We start from the raw sequence: 11,596 nt of genomic DNA on the forward strand, positions 1-11,596 counted from the left end.
GTAAGAACTACACCATGATATATATATATGTATACTGTATATATACTCTAGGTACGTGTTGACGGTTGATCGTGTTGTATATTGTATAATGTATATATTATTATTATAATGTGCATTTTAATTTGTACGATTGTACGTTTACCACGATACACGGTTATCTACCGTTAGATAACAGTGATATACTAATATTATTTTGTTCGTGTAACATATGATTAATAAGTATGTATTTCTATTTTTAGTACAAAACACCAATCACCGGTTTATCTGTTATTTGTTTTCATTAGAGTTATATTTTATGTCGTTGCCCGTAACTGTCTATTTCTTATCGTTAACAATCCGCGTACAAAAATATATTAATACAGAATGGAACTTTTATCTTTTAATTAATAATTTGGTTTATACTTTAGTGAGTGAAATATCAAATTATTTTTCTTTTTATTCATTTTAATATTAAGAATCAATATGTATAAAAGAAAGTTTGAAAACGGGCATTCCAAAAGAAAAGCGAAGCAGAGGCAGGCATTATTAGCATGTGCTAATGACAAAAATCAAAAAAAGTTGTTTTTTCCAACTGCCCCAGCAGTTCAAGGTAAGAATCTTAAATAATTAGGTTAATTATTAAGTATTTAAGTTAGTAACTTGTATTATTCAAATTAAGTTTTAGTATTTTAGGCATAAATATTGATAGAATAATTATTGTATTTAAAAAATTGGTAAGAAAATATTTTAAAGAGTTTTGCATATAGTCTATAGATATGTAGGTTCAACTGATTTTTAATTATTTAAGTACCTAATTATCTAATATAGACTAGTTTGGTCCAACCACCCCTGTGTGTGTCTGAAAATGTTTAAAGAGTATTGGATCTGTAGGCTTAACTGATTTTTAATTATTTAAGTAGGTAATACAGTTGTGTTCCACCTATCACTAGTATCACTGCAGTGTGTGTCTAAACATTAAAAAAAATAATGATTATTATAATATTCTGATATATGTTTTTACTTTTTAGTGTTGTTTTTAGTGTGAGTTTATTTAAAATATGCCAACCCTGGTAGGTTCCTATCTAACAAAAATAAATGTTAATTATCCTATGATTATTTTTTTTCTATTATATTGTTTTACAGTTAGTTCCAGTGTTATTAATGATTCAAATTCAAATGCTTTATCTGACATTCAAATTGTACCAGATAATATAGAAGAAAATATTATACATAAAATCACAGAAATTAGTAAATAAATCAAATATTACTTTTTTTTTACTATAATCCAACCAGGGTTTAATTAATACCTAAATTTTAGATGTACAAATTAAAAAAAGTATTGAACCCAAGTTAAGACTAGTATTTGTATTTAAATACTTTCTAAGTATTTGTATTTATTCTTAAATACTTTTGAGATTGATGTATTTGTATCTCTATTTAAATACAAATTAAAAGTATATTTTTACAAGACTGCAAATTATTATAATATAACCAATTGTTTTGATTCCTAAAAAAAAAATAACTACTTTTATTTAAACTAGTTTGAAACATAGTTTCTTAAATTCTTCACCACATTACCAATATAAATATTATATTTATAAGTAATAAATTATTACCTAATATGTTAAAAAAAATCTATTTAATATTGGTTAAAATAGTGATTTTTTTATTATTAAGCTTAGTTTGAATTAAATATTTTAATTCTGTTAAGTTTACTACGTCCTTAGATTATTTAAAGCTTTAACTGTAGGTACCTACCTGCTTCCTACATACCCTACAACTCTAATCAAATATAATTTTTAAATTATTATATTTTTAATCATGGATTTGGTATTTCCCAGATGGAATAAGTGTGGTGCAAGATGACAATGTTCATCAGATTTCTGTCGAATCAAATTCAAAAGAAATTATTAGTGACCTTAGTTTTAGAAATAATGATAAAGAATATGACGACACTGTTCACCAGATTGAATTAAATCCAAAAGAAGAAAAAATTACTAGTGACCTTAGTTTTGGAAATAATGATAAATCACATGACAATATTGTTGACCAGATTTGAAAATTCCAATGCTCATGAAGAATCTGTATCTACAGCTATACGGTTTTCTCTTAATAAAGATATAGAAAATATAATCAACAGGGACGTCATGGCTAAACGTGCTATTGAAGTTGAAACCCGTAGAAAAGTTTTAGAGAGGTTGATTGATATTATTTTATTCATAGGCCAGCAAGGTATTCCCTATCGAGGGAAGCACGAAGGAGCTTATTCTTTGAATAATGAAAATCTAAACCATGGGAACTTTTTAGAGCTTGTTATTCTAATTTCAAAATACGATGTAATTCTTCAACAACATCTGAATACTTCCATTAAACTTAGTGACAAAAACAAATCCAAAAAAGGCCGTGGATCGTTAGTAACATTTTTGTCAAAGCATTTCATTAACGATAAATTAATAATACCAATAGGAAAAGCTATTCAAAATGCAATTATCAATGAAATCAGAGAATGTCAACATTTTAGCATTATGATTGATTCAACGCAAGATGTCAGTGTTATGGATCAACTGGCAATATGTGTACGTTACATTCATGGAGGAGTGGTCCAAGAACGATTATTGAGCTTGGTTATTTGTCATGATTCCAGTGGTAATGCTCTTTTTGAACTTTTAAATGAAGAATTACAAAATCTACGACTATCGATAAATGACATTGTTGCTTGTTCATTTGATGGTGCTTCAAATATGAAAGGCATTTATAATGGACTACAAGCACACTTGAAAACCAACAATCCTAAAATTGTGTATACCCATTGTATGGGACACGTCCTAAATCTTGTGATGACAGAAAGTACAACCCAAATCTCACTTGCTGAAAATCTATTTGGACTTGTTGAAACATCAGCAGTTTTTTTATCAGATTCTCATAAAAGGATGTCTGCTTGGATGGCCATAACTAAAGTCAAACATGTTGCTCATAACAAGCTTTATCGTCTTCAAAAAATTGGAGTTACACGATGGTGGAGCAAGGACAAAGCTTTGTCATCTATAATAGATATAAACTTAGTCGAGAATAATCAAAATGTGGAAAATAGTAAATTTGTAACATTTTTAGAGTTTCTCATTTCAGTTAATGAAGGAAATTTTAATACCTCATCAAAATACATGGCACGTTCTCTCATTGGTAATTGGTCAAAATTTGAAACAATTTTTATAGCTACTTTGTTCATCGACATATTTTCTGTAACAAGTCCTGTATCTAAATATTTACAAACAAAATCAATTAATTATCTTCAAGCTTGGACTATGATTGATACCTTAAAAAAACAGATCCAAAATAAAAGAAAAGATACTCACATATTATTTTTATTTAAACAATGTCAACTCTTTATAAAAAATGTTAACTCTTATTTTCTTACAAACGAATTAGTTGATATTGAAGAAAATTTTTCTGATAAGCGCATATCCAAAAAAAAGAAAATGCCCGGAGAACATGGCCAAGATGAATCTAGAAGTTTAAGTTCATATGACAGATTTAAATCTGAAGCATTTACTATTTTAGATGTTATTCTGAATAGTATAGAAGCAAGATTCATGCCAAATGAAGGGCTTCTTAAAGATTGTCACTGGTTGGATCCTAAAACGTTTTCATCGATTAATTCTATAAATGTATTTCCTAATAGTGATTTAGAAACCATTTGCGAGTTGGCAGGAGTAGAACGTAAAATATTTTGTAATGAATTGAAGCAGTTTGCTGGTCAGTTTGAAAGTTTTCAACCAAGTATGGCTTCAGAAAGCAAATTAACCGAAAATAGTATCCATGATAGCGAAGATGAAGACAACACTGAATTAGTAGACTGTGATAAATGTAATAAATGCATTGCCTGTGCTTATATTATAATTAAAGAACTTTCATTTCATTCCAACTCATTTCATAATTTATTTACAGTTTATAAATATGTACTCTTGTTACCCTCAACTCAAGTGACCTGTGAAAGGGTATTTTCTAAATTAAAACTTGTAAAGTCTAAAATCAGATCAACAATAAGTCAACAACATTTATCACCTTTAATGCTTATGGCGATTGAAAAAGATATACAAATTCAGAAAACGCAAATTATTGATACTATAGCTAAGTCATCAAAAATGTTACACGAATTACTTATTTAGTATTACTTGTTTTAAAAATAATGTTGTGTCAACTTTTGTTCATTGTTTGTATTATGTTTCTGTAATATATTTTGGGTGATATCTTTTTCATAATTTGTATTATATTATTTGTTTGGTAACTTATTAAAAAATTCCATGTGTCATTAAGCATATCAGAACTCAGAAGTGAATATCAACTTCATACTTGGTTTTAATTAAGAATGGTAAAAGTGAAAAAAGTTTAATCGAGTGACTAGTTGGAAAGTTGGGAAGGGGGGAAGTCAGTGTTTAACGGTCTGCTTCAAATCATACAATTATATAGTTGTTTTTTATTTAATCGTTTTTTTGTTTAATATATAATATTCCAGCAGGAGGATAGACATTAATCCATTATCCTATGAAGAATGTAAAAAAATAAAATTGAGGCCCTAGAGAAAAATTGCGGCCGAGGCCTTTTATGTACCAGGCCGACACTGACAGGGGGAAAATACTTTTGGAAATTTGATTTATTTTATATTTATTTATAAAATAAATGGTTTGCACGTCTTAAAATCCATATGTTTAGTATATATATTATATATGTATTATGTATATATATATATATATATATAATTGACAATATTATTATTATCAAATCATATCTTTATTGTTATTTATAATATTTTATGTACCTATCTACTTAAATTATAACTGTAATTTTTTTTTGAAAAAAAAGTGGCCCCTTCTTTTATTTTAAATTTCTAGATCCGTCTCATCCGTAATTTATGTGTACATTCATAGTTTAAATTAAAATGCAGTTTACTCATTAAATACCAACATCATTCTTGCACGAGAAATTGTGATCATAAAAACGATGTAATAATAATATTTAGTACTTGTAAGCAATATACACTATTATTTTTGTTTTGATAAGATAAATAGTATAATTTTGGTATCACCAAATATTACATTTATATCAGTGTTTCAAATATACATTTTCAATAATTAAAAAAAAAAAAAATTAATTAGTCACAATAAATAAGAAACAAAAATATTGCATTTTAACCGTCGTATTTGTAAAATTGAGTAGGTTGTTGCTCAATAAAGTCTTTGTTTTTTTAGCAAATAAAAAAATCAAATATTAAATAATATGCATAGTCATTTTTATGTAATTGAATGTTTAACTACGTTTACATATATATACGATCAACTGCAGAAAGCTGTGAGCCGGAACTTAGAACGATAAAAATATACTCAACTACTTAAGTCATAAACTAAACATGTTTACTATTAAGATTTATACCAAATAAAAATAAAAATACGAAAAACTTTATTATTTTATGGTATAGATAAATTATACCGTGGTATTATACATTTGCTTCTATTTATTGTTCTTATGCGTTGTAAACGATATTAACTTTTCGTCTTAATGTTTCAATTAGGTACCTACACGCAAAGACTTAAATAATATGGTAATGACGTTAACGATGCGGTAAATGTGAAAATATGTTGTAAAAAAACGGAATGACTGATAATTCAAAATTATTTATACCACATCTCATCGTATAACTAATATTTCTAAAATATAATAATATTAAAAACAGATACACCTAGCTTGGTCGTAATATCACTAATATCCATTTTATATAAACAGTGCAGCAGGTTCCTATTATACCTTCTAAATAAAATATGTAGATGGAAAATTAGCTGACTGCTGACAAATTTTTGAAGTTATGATATAGGTACGTTATGACATCAGTAAATTAAAGCTAATATTTAATTTATATTTTAGCTTTTTTGCTATAATAACAACATACAATATTAAACCTATACGTATAACAACTTTAAACTCACATTTCCCACAACCTTACGTTAGTGTATACTTTATAATATTACGATGACATACTTAAAGATTTCGTTAACTCGAGTTCTATCACTTTGTAAATAAGTTTATATTTTACACGTCCAAGTCTGTAACAATAAAAGATCACGTGCGATAGGTACATGGGTTTATACGCGTTGTTGTGTTGTGTTATAGTAATAATTGTACACTATATTCGTATATATTTGTATCATACGATTTTATTATTTTTATCACTTTAATAAAAATGAAAACAATTATTCACTCAACAGTAAAATTATTCTTGATTGACCATAACACCTATCCTGTAAGATGGGAAAAGAAAATATTACTTTCAATAGTATTCTCTTATTCCGTTGAGTGTCAACAGGATTTGAATGGTTTGATTTGCATGTTTCACGATATTATATTACTGTGCAACATATCGATAACTGTAAAAAATAAAAGTAATTAGATATGAGGAAACCATTATATGTATTTGCAAAGCTATAATAAATCATTTGTTGATATGTAAACTATACTATTTATTTTTCCCAGAAAATTATATCGTATAAAGTTGGCCAAAGATCGAAGTGAAATATATCTCTTATAATATAATTGCTCTACGATATAATAATTCATAGACTACTATAAATACTAATAGGTAGGTACTTACACGTGATACTGTAGGGACTAAATACAAAAATATTTTGGATACGACAAATACACTCATCACTACTAACATACATAATATTATTATTTATTATACAATTTATATAATATAAAGTTGATGATGTCGCATTAAAATATTTTATAGACCCTATGTATTACTCACTGTGGTTCTTGAAAAAATTTAAATTATCTTTGTCGGCACATAAGTCGTTACGACATTTAAACAGCAATGATTTATGAAAACAAATATTTCTGATGTTGGTTTATTATATTGTACGCATCGTAAACCAAAATAGGATTAAGTGTATAGTAAACAAACTAATATACGCTCAGAAAATCGTAAGACCAAGTCCCGGTAGTGTCATAAAAATGATTACTAAAAGTCGCGGGGAACTTTGTAATTTACTTCAGATATCGTAGCAACACGCGCCGATATCGCCGGGTGGTTTGAAAATTTACTTGTTTATGTTTCTGGCATCCATGCAAATGTTATCGTTTCGTCTACAAAGGCCTCAATTATTGTATTATGGAAAATCTCTAGTCCCCAGCTCAACATAATATTATTATCCCCTTTTGTAGATCGATTTTAATTGTCGTTTCCTCGGAGGGACATAAATCCGTCGCGTATCCTTAATGAGTCATCCGGGGTCTCTCTCCTTTCATCTGCCGAAGTCCTCTGAATGGTGCAGATGGTCCTATACGCCTAAACTGTATTATTTGTATTATATATATTGGCAAATGCACGTCGTTAGAGAGCTATTTTCTCACTTATTATAATGGCTCTGTCGCTGGCGGCCAATACAATTATATTTTGTGTGTAACACATATTATTCCACATTTAGTTGTTCTGACAGGACAAATAATGATTGCTAAAGAGTCATGTACGTGAAACGTCAGGAAAATGTATCCACCCGGAGGCATCAAACGATTCGAACGTGTTCTAAGATTTGAATTCGTGAAAAAATATGTGGTACTCACGAAGTTGCGAAGACCCGGAGATTAAGGTTGCACATTACCGCCCATTAAAGAATTCCGTACAAAACATTAATCAATTATTATCATTTAAAACTATTAAGCATTTTTAAAGTACCATATGTATATAATATATAATATGTAAGGGATGTCTCGTGAGTCGTGACTTGTGTTATACTTACATGTTTTGGGATAAATAGTGTATACAATATTTCACGTGCATAGACCGAAATATATTATGATTTTTTAGAAGTATCAATTAATCAATATATTTATGGTGGATTTTCACGATATATTTTTCACATTTATTTTTAGTCATGTCAACAATTCATTATTCAACCCCTAAATCTGGGGTTAAAATAAGGGTAACTAAGCGGATTTGAGTACAGTACAGAACTATTGGTTTTAATTCCAAGTAAGTATTAGTATAAATCATATTGACATTCTAACAATAGAAAATTAATGCACTCTAATTTTTTATGTTTTCTTTTTTTAATTCACATAATACAATTATACGCATAGACGTATATACAGTATAGCACATTATTAATTATTATGTATAACAAACAATAATTAGTAATCACATAGTTTATTACAAAAAACATGAAAGAAAGTCTTTATTTTTCAGTATCCATAATATAGTTGAACGCATCTAAATATTACCATGCGTTATTATTTTGGTGAATCGTAGACAAAATAAAAATAAATTTCGGTACCTGTATAAAATAATTTATTTTTACGATGTAGTATTATTTGAAAAATGTACATTAATGTTGAGTGTTTGTATGGGTAAATTATTATTGTTACTAAAACCGGTGTAAATATAGTAAGTATAATAATATATTCGAGTTATAATAATTTATCTTGAATGCTATATATTATATTATATTATGATGGTAAATACACATGAAATATGAATGGAATGGACAACATTGTCGTGAACACACGATATATGGCTAATAATAGTTTCGAGAATATTAAAAAATGTTTTTAAAACAAAAAAAAAACAGAGGAATAATGTCCGCGAACACGTGGGCGCCCATATATTATAAATTCATATAACTACCTTAATACACTGCTCTAAAATAGCCGTCGGCGATTATCCGTGACTGCAGTGTTATACCTATCTATAGGCACATAATATTATATCGTACGCAAAGTGAAATCCGGCGATAGTGAAATACGCCATTATTTGAGTGTATAGTTGTATACATTATATAGGTATCATAATATCATAAATAAATAAATACATACGAAAATAAAATAATACAATTTATAGTATTGTGCGAGCACGTTACATTACACAGCTCTCAAGGTTGAGCCCAGGAAATCGGACAAACGCAAATTCGCGGATATCTCCACCGACCATGTTCCCGTGTCGCTGTTGTAGGTGCGTATAGTCCGTATTAGTGTGTTGTGTTATAGTCATTAATTTACGTATCGTATTTTATAGCACTTAAAAAAATTCAAATATGCACCGCTTAAATGTTTTAAAATATAAAAAGATAAAATTTTAAATTATTATTTTTTTTGTTACAAAAATCAATTATAAAATTAATTTTAAAAAAATGGGTTTTACATTGTTTAACATGTACCTTTACTAAATGAAATCTTAACTCAAAAATACATAAGAATTGTGAAGTAATAACTTAAGTTCGAAAAGTCAAAATGAGCCGCATTTAACCTAAATAGGCAAAATTTCACGTTTACAATCCTCATGCCACGAAACAAAGATTCTTAACTTACCTAACCAATTTTCGGAATAATCTATAAAATGCATTAGTAACAAGATCCTAACACTGATTTATTATACTAAATTGTCATTGCGTGTAGCGCGTTTGTGCGATCACGGGTGATCTACATCGATCAGCGGCGGAAAAGATCGGCGTTTCCCACGTCGTTGCCGTCGTAGCTGTTCGGCGTCCGTCAATGTCCCCGGGGAAAGCTCCAAACTAGTTGTACATACGACGACGTTATCGTCGTAAATTTAATAATAATAATAATAATATAGATTGGGTGGTTGAAAGAGCTGCAATAGGACGTCGTGCGTGCTGCATGTCGTACGCAATAATAATAATAATATAACGCATAAATCGGGGCGACCGACCGACATCTGTCGAGTTTTTGGCGCCCGCCCGCAAGTATAACGCACCACACGCACGCCATATTATACTCGTGTTATAAACATAAAATATATAATATCTCGACGATGCGATGACGATTGTTTGTTTGTTGTTTTTTTTTTCTTTCGTTTTTTGGGGGTGTAAATATATCCGCCAGTTAGTAAATATATCCTCCTCCGTATTATATATATATATATGTAATATTATAATGCTGCACCTGGACCGCGGGGCGAACTGCTGCAGCACATAATATAATATCATAACGCTCGTACACATTTTGTTGTATTTCTCGTTATGTTATATATAAGTACGGTATACAATATGCAGTATTTCCACGTGTGTGTAGCGGCGGTCGGATGCAGAGACGCGCACGGGTCTTGTAGTCCCACCTGGTGCAGATGAAGATATATTGGTAGGCCTTCGGGTACGGCGATGATAATTATATTAGAACGTTTTCACGAGGTTTCCTCGCAGCACCGTGTTTGGACGGCGCGTTTTCGGCCGCGCGATAAAAACCGTTAACGAAACGGAAAATCGTCCGGCCCGGAGTGTAATAATATTAATATTATTATCGTTATTATACGCGTCGCGTCATACGCCCACTGCAGTCGGTGTTGTGCCACCGCAGACTGAAATAATATATTATAAATGGTACTTGCGATGGAATTACTACTCGTCACGTGTTTTTTACCCGTTATATAGATAATATAATAATGTGTGTTATTATTTCACTATTCGCGTTTGAATGACGTTTTATTTTAAACTCGATCGTCTCGTGTATATAAACGCATGTCAATATATCATATTTTATATGCGACCGCAAACACTTTCGAAATTCAAATCGGCTTGCGGAGACACGTTTACATCGAACAGTTCTGGCGTGTACGATTATTCGGCTATATAAATATATATATGTAATTAGCTTTTAGATATTTAAAAAGTACACAAAAACATGAGTGTATAGAAGTGCATTAAAAATATTATATTTCATTAACATAATATTTTAAACCATTAAAAAAAGAATAATAATTAATCGCTTGGATGCTGCCGCGATGAGATCATTATTTAATGCTTTATCCACACTCATTATTATATATGCGTGTTTATACGATGCACGTCAAAATTGTTTCAATCATATACGATTTTATGTACATATCATAATAATTATATTTTAATATATTCTATCTTCTATCTATACATTAACAAAATATTACCATTAACAATATTCCGGATCTAAATAGTATAATATTATGCTGTATTTGAAAGAGCTACTATATAAAGGGTTGGCGTGTAGTCGACGGTTCACTTGCCTGTTTTCTTTTAAATGTTTATACAAACACTTTTTCCATATGATAACAATATTATTAGGATAAACGTAACCACATTTGGATTAGTTAGTAGTTACACGTGTTAAAAATTAATCCGTTACTGTCTATATACTACATAATATATTATACTACTCATATTATTTTTTAATACAATTTCGAAGACTGCGTGTTTGAAAAACGTATTTTGAGCGTTTTGACTATTGACCTTTTTCGTTACTATCCTATAGTTTAGGGCGTGCGCAATACGAGCGCAATTTCAAAATAAAAATATTCACCCTCGACTTTTTTCCACCTTTATGTTTAATTAACTTGGGGTTGCAGAACTTCAACTAAAAAATTTATCGTTTACGGTTATTTTTTACTTTAATAAAATAGTAAGATATTTTTAGAAAAATAAAGTATGGATTAATTTTAAGAAAATTTAAAGTTGTGAAGAAAAGACAAGCCAAAAACACTACATATTATACAGAAATATATAAATATTTATGTTGTTTGCGTATTAAATGTTTTCCAAAAAAAGAATTCTAAATTTCGATGTGAGGGAGGAGGTTGAGAACA

General features: G+C 29.2%; 1 protein-coding gene across 1 annotated transcript; it reads left to right on the forward strand.

Annotated features, from left to right (window-relative positions):
- The first annotated feature begins 332 nt into the window (after nucleotides 1–332).
- On the forward strand, nucleotides 333–4,145 carry LOC132925868 (SCAN domain-containing protein 3-like). Its single transcript, XM_060990231.1, has 4 exons — nucleotides 333–589; nucleotides 1,821–3,159; nucleotides 3,406–3,843; nucleotides 3,925–4,145. The coding sequence occupies exons 2-4, from the start codon at nucleotides 2,001–2,003 to the stop codon at nucleotides 4,143–4,145; spliced, it is 1,818 nt and encodes a 605-aa protein (XP_060846214.1). The 5' UTR covers nucleotides 333–589; nucleotides 1,821–2,000.
- The last annotated feature ends 7,451 nt before the right edge of the window (nucleotides 4,146–11,596 follow it).

This window comes from Rhopalosiphum padi, chromosome 1 (genome assembly GCF_020882245.1).
Source record: "Rhopalosiphum padi isolate XX-2018 chromosome 1, ASM2088224v1, whole genome shotgun sequence".
Classification (NCBI taxonomy): Eukaryota; Metazoa; Arthropoda; class Insecta; order Hemiptera; family Aphididae; genus Rhopalosiphum; species Rhopalosiphum padi.